Here is a 14,915-nt window from a genome sequence, read left to right as displayed (position 1 = left end):
TATTAAACCCTCCCCCAACTCCCACAATTATCTTTTTACTTCTACCCCCACCCCCCCCCCCCCACTTTTTAAACAATGGGCTTCCTGGCTCCAGAGGCAGTTCCTCAGGGAAGGGTGGGCAGGAGCAGCGCCGAAGCCCTACGTCTGGCAGGTCGAGGGGCCACGGTCCCATCCTTGCTCCCTGAGGACGGGGTGGGTGAGGCGAAGGCTCAGTCCTTGAACCCCTGAATACTGCAAAGAATGCGCTTCTGGTGTCCCGGCAGTGTGATCCCCATCTGCGCCAGGTCCCTGTGGGCAAGGAGAGGGAATCGGTGAGTCTTGGGCCTCCAACCCCAGCAGCCCTCCCCTGCCCGGGCCCCCAGGGTCCTCACTCGGCCGTCAGATCCAGCACACACTCCATGGTGTCCAGCCCGGCGGACTGGAAGTGCAGGATGTAGCGTTTCATTCGGATGGACTCCAGCCATTCAGCCACGCTCCGGTAGGGGATCCCATCTGAGCCACTCAAGCTGGGCAAGCGAAGGGTCACCCTGGGGGACATGGGCTACCTCAGTCACACGCAGGGGGATGCAGGGCTTTCCTGAAACTGGGGCTCTGCCTCTATGCATCTGCAGGCAGCATTCAAGTTGGGTGTCTGAGCACAGAGATTATCTAGACTTTGTGGATTAGCCCGGCCATTGTCAGTGAACCCATTTCCTGGCCGGCTTCCTGGCAACAGCAACGGGCAGGCTGACAGTCCTGCTGCGCTGACAGACCCGGGGCAAGTGGCAGCCTTGGAGGTCCAAACGGAAGGTACCACCAGCCCTACCGCACTGCAGTGGCCAGCTTTGGGCAACTGATGGGGGCCAGGAAAGACATGAAGTATCAGCCCTCCCAGCTGAGAGGAAGCAGGGAGACGAGGTGAGCAGAGGCCCTGGAAGGCCGGCGTGGTCTCGGCTGTTTTCAGGGTGGCCCCCCGAGTTCTGGGAGCAGCCCCCGCTTGCCACCTCCAACCCTGGCTGTTACTCTTGCACTCTGACACCCACAATACAATGAGTGTTCCTGTCCTAAAGCCAGCCAGAGCCAAAAACCATTAGTAAAGTAAATCTGCTGGGGGAAAAATATCCAGCATTCCAGAAAGATTAGCACATGCGGTCTCCAGTGTATAAGGGAGTTGTGCTCCAAAAGATAGTTTCAAAAGTTGGAACTTGGAGCACATTTTCTCCCAGAAACAAGGTTATATATGGCGGTTTGATACAGAGGCCAGCACGCCAGGGCTGGTGTACCCGATAAAGCATTTGAAGCCTTGCCCGTCTCTCCCATCTTACCCCCTGCAAACAGCTGATTCTCCATATTCTGGCAATGTTTTTGGTAAAATGCAATGATCATGTCCCTCCCATGGACAGTTTTAAAACATTGGTCAGTAGTTCTCTAGGCTCAGGATAAAGTCCAAACTTCTCTGCACCCTGCACTATTTGCGATTGGCATGCCCTCAGCTCCCCAACCCTTGCTGGCTACAGGATCTGGGCGCCTTCCCAGATCCCACAAGGTTGCCCCTCTCAGTCACGACATGCATCCCCCGTCTGGCTCTTGTTGGTTTCTCTGTCTTCCCTACCCCATTCTAAGTGACCAAGCTCCCTGGAGCAGGTATCAGGTTGGCAGCTGCTTATATGTACTTTGCATCTTAGTGTGTTTGCTTCCTATCTTCCATCAAACCAGAGCTATCGAGGGCGAGACACCGCATCTCCTCCATCAGAGCGCTCTCTTCCCAAAGGTGCAGATTTTGGGCTGCCTCCTATGCCTGACTCTGTCGGGAGCTCCACAGGCCCAGCGCTTGATGGATGTGGCCAAATGTCCATTTCCATTCTCCTAGATCTGCCCTCCCCAGGGTGGTTACCTGGGATCAAAGTTGGCAGTGGTTCGCAGGGAGTGGGGGTTGGCGTGCAGATGCTCCAGCTGTGCCTTCAGCCGGTGGAAGGGGGGCCGACGGGCACAGTCATAGGCCCAGCAGTTCTTCATGAGTTCATAGAGGGGGGCAGGGCAGTCCACGGGCGGGGGCAGCTGGTACCCATCCTCAATGCTCTTCATTACCTGCAGCGAGGAAGAGGGTAAGAAGCTAACCCGGCAGGCCACGAGGAAGCTCTGTTCACACACGATCGTTGCAGTGGAGCCTCTAGACCCCGTGACCAGGACGGCTATAGTCAAGACAACAGGGCGTGAGGTGAAGGGGACGAGAGTGGATAGGAATGCAGACAAACTGTGGGTCAGAAAGAAGAAATGAGGCTACTTGAAGGAAAGGGCCATGGAGGATTTGGGGAGGGGATGAGATACGTGAGAAACACCTGGGCTCACCTCCTGATTGCTCATCTCCCCATAGGGCTTGTCCCCAAAGCTGAGCACCTCCCACATCACGATCCCAAAGCTCCACACGTCGCTGGCTGTGGTGAAGATCCGGTGGGCAATGGCTTCGGGGGCTGTCCAACGGATGGGGATCTTTCCTCCCTAATAGGGCACGTGGGGCAGAAGGCTGATGTGTTTCAGGGCACAGAAGGGCGTGGGAAGTTATTGTGTCCACGAGTGTGCATCGTGTACTCTGTACGTACTGACTGTACGTACGGCACGTAAGTGTGTGTGTGTGTGTGAATGTGTATGTGATAAGTACAAGGCTCTAACCTGGGTTTCATAGGTGCCATCAAAGTTGTCCAGGAGGCGGGTCAGGCCAAAGTCAGACACCTTGCAGCACAGGTTCTGACTCACCAAGATGTTCCTGGCGGCCAGGTCCCGGTGGACGTAACTGTGGTCACTGAGGTAGTTCATGCCAGATGCTATGCCCTGCAGCATGGCCACCAGCTGCCCAGGGACCAGCTGGTCCTCCCGCTCCTGCAGCAGGGAGTGGGCGAGTTAGGGGATGGGCCGGGTCTCCTCTTCCTGGACCCAGAGCCAAAGCCCAGGGCTCCGTGGCTCATCCCCCTTCCAAGCTGGTCCTCCGCCCTCCTTACCCTCAGGAAGGCATCCAGGGCTCCATTCTCCATAAACTCCGTGATGATCATGATGGGCTTTCCTGAGACACGAAGCACACATCACCACGGCAGCCTCCACCCCGTCTCCACCCAGAACCAGACTTCCTGCCTCTGACAGCACATCGTCCCTCCACTTCCGGTGGTCTCACCCCTCCTCTACCGCTCCCTCCCCGCACGCTCTTAGACACCACCCCTCGTACTCTTTGTGACAACGCCTTCCAGGTGCAGAATGTGCGGGTGGTTGAACTGGCCCATGATCGTTGCCTCTCGAAGGAAGTTCCACCACTGGCCATCGGGAGATGTGTCTTTCAAGGTCTTAATGGCCACGGTCTTGGCATCCTGGCCGGGGATCCTCAGGGACCCTCGATATACTTCCCCAAACTCTCCTGGGTGGAAAGAAAACAGGGTCATGGCCAGATGCATCGTCAGGCTGCCCAGGGGGACAGGCAGCGATATCTCCAGTCCTCCAGTTCCCTTTTCTTCTCTGGACCAGAGGATCAGAAACGTGGTGTACCTTCCTCCCTGAGACAAGGGCTTGGCTGTAATTCCCAGGGCCAGGGGCCGGGAGTCTGGAACAGGAGTGCAGCTTTGCAAACTGTTCGGCACTGTCTCCCCAGTTAGCAGAGTTCTGATACTCAGGAGGTGCTGGGTGAGTGGGGGTCGTGCAGTGGGGCTGGGTTGTGTTCACGAAGGGCAGGCTGGTCAGGGCCAGTACACAAGTGACCGGGGAGGCTGACCACTGCCGCCTCTCTTCCGCAAGCTCCTCCGGTCACTTGGCCACACAATCAGCAAAGACACTGCTGAGCTTTGTTCTCTGTTCAGATCCATTTTCCCTGGTGACCCAAGGGATCGGGGCAGCCCAAGGACACTGGGCCCCTGGTGGGGTGGAATGTGGGGCTGGGGAGGCTCTGAATCCCTGCCATGTTTGGGAACCATCTGAGAATAGCCTGAGCCTGGGCACAGCGACCCCTCTCCTGACAAAGATGATGTGTGTAATGCTCTGTATCAGAAATTCCACAACCACAAAAGCAGGTGGTGCAGGAGGCGGGAGCTGCTCCAGGACACCTGATCAGGGGGTTAAGACATGAACACAGTGGTTGCAGGACACGGGGTAGAGCAGGGAGGAAACTCATCTGGGAGCTCTCGGGCCAGAGGAGAGGCCGGCTGGGCTCCACAGGGAAGGGCCGGAAGGAAGGGGCCTGCTGGCCGCTCTGTGCTGCCACACAGAGGGGACCACAGGGCTCACCTTCCCCTATGACGGTGTCCACAACCAGCCAGGCCGGATCGAGCTCCTGGGTGAAGTCCAGGGCTCCCTGGGCAGGGTCCTCATATGCCTGGAGGTCCACGTAAGGCTTCAGCCACAGCTTGTCCTCTGCGGGGAGAACAGGGAGGGCTCAGCCCACCTCCAGGGCTCAGGCGTACTGGGGGGAGGGGGGGGGAGGGGCCAGCACACCCCAGCGCTCATTCTTCTGTTCCCCGAGGAGCCCTGTCCTGGCTGAAGTGAAAGACAGTCTCTGTCCTCAGCAACGACGTCTCCGTAGCCCAGCCATTCCTCCTGCTGTCTACACGCAAAGCTCGTGTGTCCTCACCGTCCAGGGCCCAGAGCAGTGGGCCGGAACCCAGACCCGAAAGCGTGCTCACGGCCTCAAGTTACCCAACAGTCCCATGGCTCATTGACCCTAATTCCTTGCCTCCCTCCTCCCCGCCGCTCACCATACTCCTCCGGTCACTCACAGCTCGTTCACATTCCCAGACGAGCCTCGCTCCCGCTCTGTTACTTGGATGGCCCCCAGACTCCCCCTTCTGTGGGGCACCTGATGAGGTGACCAGCAGGAAGCCCACATGCCTGGGAGGACTTCAGGGAGCCTGCGGGCAATCGCCCTCCCAGCCAGCCTCAGCCCACAGGCCCAGCCAGGGAGGATGAGGAAGGCTGCCTGGAGCCCAGGTGTCGGTACAGTGGCACCAACAGCTAACAGGCAATTGCACAGAGCCTCTGGGGGACTGTCAGTACGAAGTTAATTAACCAAAGTTAATGAAGTAGCAAAACACAAGAGCCCTGGGGACAAGAGAGCCCACCTGTGCCCCCAGAGTTGCCCTAGCAAATGTGGGTCCCTTGGTCCCATCCCAGTGGCGCCTCCCAACACACACACGTGTGCATGCACAGGTGCTCCTGGCTCACCTCTGTCCCCATCAGCGACACGATCGTGCTGCCTCTGCCGCCTCTGGTGCCGTCGCCGCTGAGCTTTCCTGTGAGGGTTGGGGACCAGGTTCTTCAGGGGCCCAGGACCACCTCAGGGGCCCAAACGTGCTGCAGCTGAGATCTCCCCAGAAACAACGGGGGGTGGGGAGCTGGTGGTGCGGGGACACTTGGGTACCAGGGGATGGGAGGGCTGTTGGACTGCATTCAGGAGCTTCCGCCAGGGCAAAGGGACCCAGGGTGGTGCAAGCGGGGAGAGGGAGCAGGAACAGCACCTGGAACGGAAGACAAGCATTCCGAGAAGCAGAGCCACACCCAGCAGCAGCCCACAGATGATGGCCACGATCTCTCCTCCAGTCACGACCCTGGAAACTATAGGCACGTGGGGTGAAGAAGTCTGGGGGTGCCCAGAGCCCACAGGGATGATGGAGGCAGGCAGGGCACACGGTGGGGGGAGGCGGTCTCTCGGTGGCTTTGGGCGTGCATTCCCCAGCCAGGGAGATGGGTGTGAGTGTGGGTGAGAGAGCCTGCGGAAAGGGTCCCACCCAGGGACCACCAGCTTGCTCTGTCTGCCGATGGACACTAACCTGAGGGGTTAGGAGACAGGACAGGATGCTGGCTGGCGGGATACAGCATCAGAATGTGTGTCTGAGGAGGTGTGGTGTGACTCTGCACGGGCTATCCGCCCAGGCAGCTTCTACGTGTGTGTGCGTGTGTGCGTGTGTGTGTGTGTGTGTGTGTGCGTAGGCGAAGAAGGAAGATCACTGACTGGAACAGGGTCTGAGAAACCTCAGGGGGATGACAGTCGCATGTGTGTTTGGGCCAGAACACAGAGTAACCCACCCACCTGGTGGGCTGGTCCGAAACTCATGGTCAGGGGAGAAGGGGCCGGGGCCCAGAGGGGTCACCATCCGGACTCTGACGGTGTACGTGGTGTCTGGCTGCAGTTCAGTCAGCAAGACCCGGGGCTCTAGAACCAGCTGGTACCGTTCTTCATCCTGTGGATGGGGACTCGTGTTACCTGCGCCGTGCCAAACCACACCTGGTGGAGGAGAAGGGCAGTCCTGGGAACACGTGGGAGGGGTGGGCTGCGGAGTGGTCAGGGTAGGGCTCTTTAGAGGGTTCCGTCCTGAGAAAGCCCCACGGTTCACTGCGGGCAGCTTTCTCCCATCCTACGCCCCAGGCGAGGAACGCTGGGGTGTGCCCAGGCATGGACAGCGGAGGTGCCCCGCCGTGCGCTCACCTGGTTCAGCACGTGCAGCTCGTAGCTGAGGTTCCCCCCCGGGGCTGCGAGGCCGGGACCCCGCCCAGGTCAGCTCCAGCTGCCTCGGCGCCTTCTTCACCAGCCTCAGGGACAAGCCTGACGGGGCCTCTGTGAGTCCAAAGGGAGGAAATCACTTAAGAAGCCTCTCCTTGCTTCCCGCTCATCAATTTGTCCCTGTGGTCCTACGCCCTCCGGCCTCCTCCAGGCCCTGCTGGCCCCCCAGACCCCTCACCTGCACGCCCCATGCTGACGCTGAGTGAGGCGCTGGCGGGCTTGGAGGCGCCCAGCTCCGACACTCCGTTCTGGGCTTCAACGTTAAAGGTGTAGTTGGCGTCGGGCTCGAGGCCATCCACGCACACAGCGGCCGAAGTGAGCCCGCTGGGCCCCGGGGAGAAGCGCACGCTTCCCCCGCAGGGCTGGCAGGGCTCCCCGTCCAGCGCTGCTCCCCGACACTGAGAACACCCCACGTCGTATCTGACATCCTCGCGTCCTCCCAGGTCTACTGGGGGCTCCCAGCGCAGGGAGAGCTGAGTCCCCGAAACAGAGAAGCTCAGGTTTCGGGGGACAGAGGGGGGACCTGTGGGAGAAGACAGGCCATCAATAGGAACCAGCACGGTCCTCACCGGAGCTGCTGGCCCCTAGCCTCCTCCCAACACCGATTCTCCAAGTCCTCCGCAGCCTTTGCCCGGAGATGCGATTCCTAGTGGGGAAAAGGTAGCTTAACTTCATCTCTGCATTGTTCCAGGGAGAGCAGGGGTGCGCGTTGGGGGGCTTTAAGTGGCCGGCACCCTGGATGGTCCCCGATATCTGACAGGCTCTGGAAAGTTCTGACCCCAACACGGGTTTAGCCAAGGTCCTGCACCTCCTCACAGGCAGCCAGGCCCCGGCCGGGGACTCACGCGTGCACGCTGCGGCGGGGCCCTCCCCAGGAACGCGGTAGTGCCCGCTCTCGCAGGTGCACATGGTGGCCCCTTCAGACTCGGCTGTGCTGTGTTGCGGGCACTTGAGACAACTGGGTGTGTTCACGTCAGCCCTGTAGGAGCCTTTCGGGCAGGCTGGAGAGAGAATGACACAGAGCCAAGGTTGTCCAGTGTTTTACTGGGAGAATCACACCCCTCCCGCAAATCGCTTGTGCTGGGGACACCCCTGCGTGTGTCTCCCTAGGGCCTTGGGACACTCAGTTTAAAAATCACTGAGATGGAGTGTCGGCTTCCTTCCTTCCCTTGGCACCCGGTAGACCCTCTCCTGAGTGGTCCCTCCAGGTTCTTACCACCTCTTCGAGTCTCCTTACCAAGGCATCCCTCGACACCGCCGCCGCCGCCTTCCTCGTAACCAGGCTCACAGTGGCACCGCCCCACTGGCACCAACCACTGGCCGTCGGGGCTGCAGTGCATGCGGGGTGCACCCGAGGGGCCAGGGGTGACGTGGGCGTGGGGCAAGCAGGTCCCTGCCACTTCGGCCAACCCGCCTGGTCCGGGGAGAGTGTCGGGGAATTGGGCCAAGCCGTACACAGTCTCAGGGCAGAGCTGGTAGAAGACCCGGACAGATACCAGGGCCACACAGGCACCCGGGTTGTGGAAAGCGAGATAGAGGCCTCGGCGGGTCAGGTGGCCCAAGGAGCAGCGCTCCACGTTCAGTTTCACGGCTCCAGACGCAAGGTCTCGAATGGTGAAGCTCTGGTCTGCAGCCACTGTGGTTACCTGGGAAGAAGGCGTGGGGAAGAGGGAAAAGTGGTAAAGTCGTGCTTCATTCCCACATAACAGAAATGACTGTTTGCTTAATACTTTGCAGTTTACACAGGCATAAACAGAGGGCTGATTACACGGGAGCTACCAACCCAAGCATTTTTATGTGCATTACACTGTCGAGTCCGTGCAATAATCCTACAAGGTGGGATGCATCACCTTCCTCATTTGACAGATGAAGAAACTAAGGCTAAGAGAAGGTGAAGACCTCGGACAAGATGATACAGCTACTACATGGTGGGGCTGGGATTGGAACCCAGCTGTGGGATGCGACAGCCCAGATAATTTCCACTATTCAAAGGTGTTCCCAACCTCAGTGCCAACGAGGTGATCAGTTATAAAGTGTGTCATCGTTAATTTATTACTAATAACAAACTTTACAACAGCTGCTCTTTGGAAAAAAATGAGAGTACATCCTATAATAATATGTTCCCTTCTCTTTTGCATTCCAGTACGTTTCCTTGAGTAGGAAAGAAAGGGAAGGGATTAAAAAGTAGCCTGCAGAGAACTGTCTTCCTGCACAACTCTAGGGATACTCATGGGTGTGTGTCACACACGAATGTAGTGAGCATGGACGGAACAAGTCCAAATACCTCTCCCCTGCCTCCACCATGCCATGCTCTTATCTCAGTGGATGCTTGTAAAAGCCTCTCAAATAGATGAGGCTGGCAGTCATACTATTAATAATAAAATATTATTATCACTACTTTAAGACAAGGAAAAACAGCTCAGAGAGGTTACGTGACACGCCCCATGTCGGGACACAGCTGAAAAGGTGCTCAAATCCAGACCTTCTGGTTTCTAGTCCCACATTCTTTCCACTATTCCACACCTACGCTCTCTTCCTGTTTCTGCCACCTTCTCTTTATCTGAGCGGAACGGGGTCATGGAAGGGAGTGGGGCAAGGATCAGTGTCAGGGCTGAAATGGCCCCGAGGGGTAGAAGCACCTTCTGGAACAGGGGCCGCCGGAGCTGAATGCCCACATCCTGGTCACTCTCCATGTACAGGAGGTTGAAGGTCTCTTTGCAGCCCAGAGGCCCAGCTTCCCCGGGGAAACTCTTGCAGTCCCGCACGGTGAACTGCAGCTCCACGTGGACACGCGAGGCCTCCTCCCCACGGTAGATCCAATTGGAGCGAAGCCAGTGGTCAGTGTCTCTGCTTTCTTGCACTGGGCAGTCCTGGTACATGTACAGTGGTGTCCCGTTCAGTATCTGCTGCACCTCACTCCACTGCGAGAGGAAAACGAGTGTCAGCCTCCAAGCCATCATCACCTTCTCCCCAAATGCTCCCTTTCTAGAGTGGATGGCGAGGAAGCTGGTGTCAGAGCTGCCCAGGTTCACGCTACTTGTCCTGCCCTCTCCCCACCCCGCGGCCCCAGGATAGTAGGTTAAATGTTTAGGGTCGGGGATTTATTTGGATATAGCATGGGCAAGACAACACCCCCTTGACAACCCTGGCCAGCTCTGGACCCTTCAATGAGCCCACTCCAACTGCAACAGTATGAGCACGATTTTTACCATCAGCAGAGCTGTCAGGTACCCCAAAGGCAGATTTTTGTAGCAAAAGCTCATGCACAAAAACTTTCTGCCTATTTGTTCAGAGGTGAGGCGACTGCATTTAACATTAAGGCCTCTGACCTTTGGAGGGTGAGAACAAGCATAAAACTCTTCTGTATGAGGGAATCTCACTCTCTCCAATATTCCTTCCAGTTCACAGCCACTATCAAAATCATCAACGGAAAGAGTTGGTTGGACCCCTAGATACCATCCAGACCATGCTCCTTAACTTCTTTTACATTAAAAATAATAATAACAACAGCCAGCACTAATGTAGCGCTTACCATGGGCCAGTCACTATTCTAAGCACTTTCAATGAGGAAACTGAGTCACAGTGAGGTTAAAGGACGTATTGCCCAAGGCACCAGCTATTAAGAGGAGAAGCTGGGAGCACCCAGACACTCTAAGTTCCAGAGTTTATGCTCTTAATCATTACGCCTCTATGTGCTTATTACAAAAAGTCAAAGAATAAAAACTTACATATAACAAGAAGTGAAAGTCCTCCCATCCATCCACCCATTCTTAACAACTTGGAGTAAAACTTTCCAGATCATTTTCAGTGCCTCTAGAGAAACATTTGAATGTTTTTTTCGTGTGCGTGTGTTTTTAACATAATTTTAAAAAATATACAAGTGTTATTCTATAACCTACTTTTTTTTTTTTTTAACGAATAAAAAGTCTTTGAAAGATGTCCACAAGAGTATATGGATCTACCTAATTGTTTTTAGCAATCCATAAAATCATATCCCATTGTATGGATGTACCACAATTTAATCATTCATCTACTGTTGGACATTTAAGTAACTTCTAGTGATTTTTTACTTTTTAAGTAAACATGTACAGATTCCTGTAAGATTTCTGTAGACCTGCTGTATGAAAGGGTAAATATAGTACAAATTTTATAAGAAGATATTGCCAAATTGTCCTCCACAAAGGCTTTATCAATTTACACTTTCACAATGCAGGAGGGCGCATTTTCTCAAAACCCCATCAACACTGGATATTAATGACCTTTTTACTTTTGGCAATCTTATGGACAAAACAGCTTCTGGCCATTTTAATTTACCTTTCTTTGAGGAGGAGGTTGTGCATTTCTCTTTTGTTCACTGTCTATTTGTATTTTTATGCAGTTACGTATTTATAACTTTGCCTGATATTCTACTGTTATCTTTTGAGTGTTCATTTGGATGACCTTTTTTTTTTAACATTATAGACATTAATCATTTGCTTGAAATGCATATTTCATATATTTTCTCCGTCATGACATTTAATTTTCCTAATGATATCTGTGATGTTGACATACTTTAAAAATTTTTACATAATACCATTTATCTTCTTTCCTTTTTGTGTTATGTATTTTGCTTGGGAAGCTCTCCCATCCCAAACTTATAAAGATCTTCTATATTTCTCCTAACATTCTTTTAGGTTTGGTTTTTAGGTTTAGACTTTAATCTTCCTAGAATTAATTTTGTTGTGTGTAGAGTGTGAAGATGTAACTTTACCTTCTTTCTTTTTTTAAAAAAAAATTATGGACACCAAATTGTCAGTTTATTGACTAGTCTATACTTTCCACATTAATTTGCAACTACAATGTTACCACATAATAAAATCTCAAATATGCGGGTTTGTTTGGGGACTTTCTATTCTGTTCCATTGACCTGAATATTCTCGTGCAATGCCAAATGTTTTAATTATAATTGATGTACTGTATGGTACGTTCTGATATCTGGTAGGACAAGTTTCCTACTTCATTCTTCTTCTTTTTTCAAAAGAATTCTCAGACATTCTTAAGTACATTCTCTGCCAGATGAATTTAAAAAGCTCTCAAATTCTATAAAATATTCCATTGATATTTTGGTTGCAACTCCCTTATTTTATAAAGAAGAGACTGAGGCCCATAGAAAGTTCACTTTCCCAAGGGTTTTCATTGCTACCCGCAGCTTTGGGAAAAGGCGAGAAAAAGCACCATTATCTAAAGTTTGGGGTGGCATGGGGGCAGGGGCAGAAGTATATGTTGCTGTGAGGCACGTATTTTTGTATTACGTTAGGGAGTTCAAAGATCAGACAAGGGGTGTCCAGGCTGCAATGACAGAAGGCACCTAGAGCCTGTTCTTAGGAAGAAGCTGTGACGGGGAAGCGGAGTGGAAGACCTGGGGTGGAGGACAGGTGGAAAGGTGGCGAGTGGTTAATGCGCAGTCCATTAGCTAGACCACCAGGGCTGCAGCTGGACCAGGCGCAGCAGATGTTCCCAGCTATGACTCGCCTCCCCCAGTTCCAGCAGTGACAGATGGGGGAGAAGCAGCTGCCCAGGATCAGCAATAAGGACCCTTTCACTTATCACTCTGGTTGCTGGCTGCTACATAGGTACATTCTGGGGAGCGTGAATCTGAATATGTGTGTGTGTGTGTGTGTGTGTGTGTGTGTGTGTGTATGTTTTGAAAAGATGGGGAGGGGTAGAGGGGGGACAAGGCAGACAGTAGGAATGTGACTGCTGCTGTCTCCTTGCCTTCCTAGTACAAAGCTGTTTAGCCTGAGCTGCAGAAGGGGCCTTGCTTCCACTCCAGCCCAATTAGGGAAGAGTTATTTGGGTGGGTGGGGTGGCAGGGGCGGCCCGTGGGAGCCAGCAGATGGACCTGCAGCCCTCACTGTGGAGTGATTAGCTGCTTTATGAGATGAGCTGCCTATCAGAGCTGGCCTAATCCAGGATTTTCTGAGCAGCCCCTCCTGTAGGATACATTACGGTTTAGTCTATTCATTCTAATTACAGGCCACTCCATGGGAGAGCCGAGAGTGGAGCCAGGGCCCTAGGACTCCGAGGGAAAGAAAGCAAGTAACCCCAACCCCAGAAATACAGGCTGGATTCCTCCTGGAGTAGGAAAGAGAAAAGGGAACACCCAGAGAACAGGGTCTAGGACCAGAGGGAAGAGGCCTGAGGCCAGAGTCCTGGAGGCTGCAGCACCTGGGGAGGCTCCCGTGTTTCCAGGGCCAGCTCTGCTGAGTGACAGAAAGGTGCTCTATGGGACTCACAAGATCCTACCTCTGCTCACTGGGTCTTCGGAATATCCAAGGAGGGAAGGGGCTTGGAATGCATGGTGTGCCTGGGCTGGGGAAGGCGGAGGAGGTGTCAAGGGCTCAGGGACCTCTAATGGGGCAGCTTTTAACTCTGGGAGAGTCAAAGACCCTTTGAAGAATTTGATGAAAACTCTGGCTCTCTTCTCCAGAAAAAAAATAAAAAAAAAGTCCACATACAGCTACACAACTTTGAATACTCTTTTATGGGGTTCCCAGACCCCCTTGAAACCTGTCTATGCAACTCCATTGGGATGGATGGACCTCAGATTGAGGACACTCTTCTGTGTTTGGGTCTCAGCTCTCAACCATCCCAGGGATGGTCCATTCTCTTCCCAGGAGGTGTCACTCTCATCCTCCCCCAGGTCCTCACAAGTATTCAGCCCTCCCTCGCTGGGGCAGGGAGAGGAGGAGCCAGGCATTGACTGGGTCCCCATGGGGTGAAGCCTGACACCCCCCCCTCCAAGGCTCCACACATTCAGGAGGCTCTGACTCACCTCCCCTCCCCTCCCCCTCCCAGAGGAGACACTTCCAGTTTTTCCTGCTCTTTTCTACGTTCCTGTACCCACCTCACCACCCCATTTCACGCTGGCCTTCAGCCTTGAGCCACCCTAGGTCCTTCCCTCCCCTGACACTTACCCCATCCTCTGGGGGATCCAGCAGCCAGCCCAGCTCTCCCTGTGCCTTGCTAGTATCCATCAGAGTGACTGAAGGTGGAGAGAAAGGGGGCCTGTCATCTCTGGGGGAGAAGGTCCACACACACATGCAACCCACATTCCTCTTCCTGGGCCCCCCAGCCCCAAGGCTTCAGCATCCTGTTAATAGCTGTGAGTTCCTGAGATTTAGGGGCGGAAACCGGCCCAGGAAGGAGGAGTGAAGGGCTACGATGATTAGTCTGTCTTCCTCCCGAGTGTGAAGGGAGGAAAGCAGAGTGGGGCAAGGGTTGGAGGGCTGGACCTTTGACCAAAGTCAACGCAGGAAGCGTTAGGAAGAGCAGCCCCGGAGAGGACGGGCAGCCTCTCACTCAGCGGGGCTGGTGCAGCCTGGGGGACCCATCAGCCGCAGAACTGGAAGGGTGGATGGGCGAGAGAGGAGCTCAGCCTCTGGGGGTCATGAGTGGGCTGGGTGTGGACAGGGGACTTTGGAGGGGTGTCCTGGGTGCGGAGGCTCCCTCCCCCTGGCAAAGGGCCTGCCTTGCCCCTGATTGGGGGTGTGGACTGGGGGTAGAGACACAGCGGAGAGTCCAGGAAGCGGGGGTAGTAGGGTCAGAGAGTATGCAAGTGTCCACGTGGAAGGCTTGACCCCTGCCTCCGGGAGCCCCTGCCCCCCGAGTCCTAACCCATCCCCCAGCGGCAGGTCCCTCTGTCCCCCGGCCTAGGTTGGCATAAAGCGACTTCCACTTCTGACTTCAGAGGGTTCAGATCTCTGGGTTGGGCGCCTGAGGCCGGGGCTGCCTAGGAATGAGGGGTCCCCACCATTGCTGGGGTAGGAGGTCTGGACGCTGCTTCCGCCAGAAACTCACTCCCCACCCCCAGGAGAAAACTGCTGGCCAGCAGGGGCGGGGGTGACTGACCCGGGAAAGCAGCTGTTTGGGGTTAAAGACCAAAGACTGGCCTGGCCAGTCGATCGCCTGGCAGCCGGGCAAAACAAGAGCGCTGGAGAGGGGCTCTCGGAGAGGGCCTCCTCAGGAATGCCGACTCCAGGAGGAGGGGGAGGGGCGGGGCGGGGGTCGGTACCTTCCAAGGCGCGCGCCCCCGGGGGCAGCGGGGCGCAGAGAAGCAGCAGCAGCCCGAGCCCCAGGGGCCAGCGCCGCTCCATGGCGCGGGGCCGGGACCTGGGACCGAGGCCCGGACGGCTGGGCCTGGGTGCGAGGACTGGGCGAGCCGGGCCGGCCGAGCAGGGGCGGGGGGCGGGGCCAGAGCCCGGGGCGGAGTCCAGGCCTCACCTGGATCACCTTCTTAAAGGGACAGTAGGGCAGGAAGGAAACTTGTAAAACAGGTAATAAACTTCAAAAAGCGGAGGCGTCTTGACCGGAATGAGACTGCGGGCGCCGCCTAGTGGGTGGGATTGGGAATTGACTCACCCTG

The 14,915-nt window shown here is 55.1% G+C and overlaps 1 protein-coding gene across 1 annotated transcript; it reads right to left on the bottom strand.

Moving 5' to 3' along the window:
• Positions 1-45: 45 nt before the first annotated feature.
• On the bottom strand, positions 46-14,688 carry EPHA1 (EPH receptor A1). Its single transcript, XM_036863010.1, is given in 19 exon segments — positions 46-288; positions 372-527; positions 1,874-2,067; positions 2,329-2,478; positions 2,650-2,856; positions 2,976-3,037; positions 3,197-3,382; positions 4,243-4,368; positions 5,176-5,243; positions 5,469-5,565; positions 6,041-6,191; positions 6,437-6,478; positions 6,480-6,565; positions 6,690-7,034; positions 7,357-7,512; positions 7,749-8,157; positions 9,151-9,432; positions 13,468-13,535; positions 14,565-14,688. Coding segments are annotated over 19 exon segments (2,946 nt in total). The 5' UTR covers positions 14,647-14,688; the 3' UTR covers positions 46-209.
• Positions 14,689-14,915: the final 227 nt, after the last annotated feature.

Source organism: Balaenoptera musculus, chromosome 9 (genome assembly GCF_009873245.2).
Source record: "Balaenoptera musculus isolate JJ_BM4_2016_0621 chromosome 9, mBalMus1.pri.v3, whole genome shotgun sequence".
Lineage (NCBI taxonomy): Eukaryota > Metazoa > Chordata > Mammalia > Artiodactyla > Balaenopteridae > Balaenoptera > Balaenoptera musculus.
This window is presented reverse-complemented; position numbering and strand designations above follow the sequence as displayed.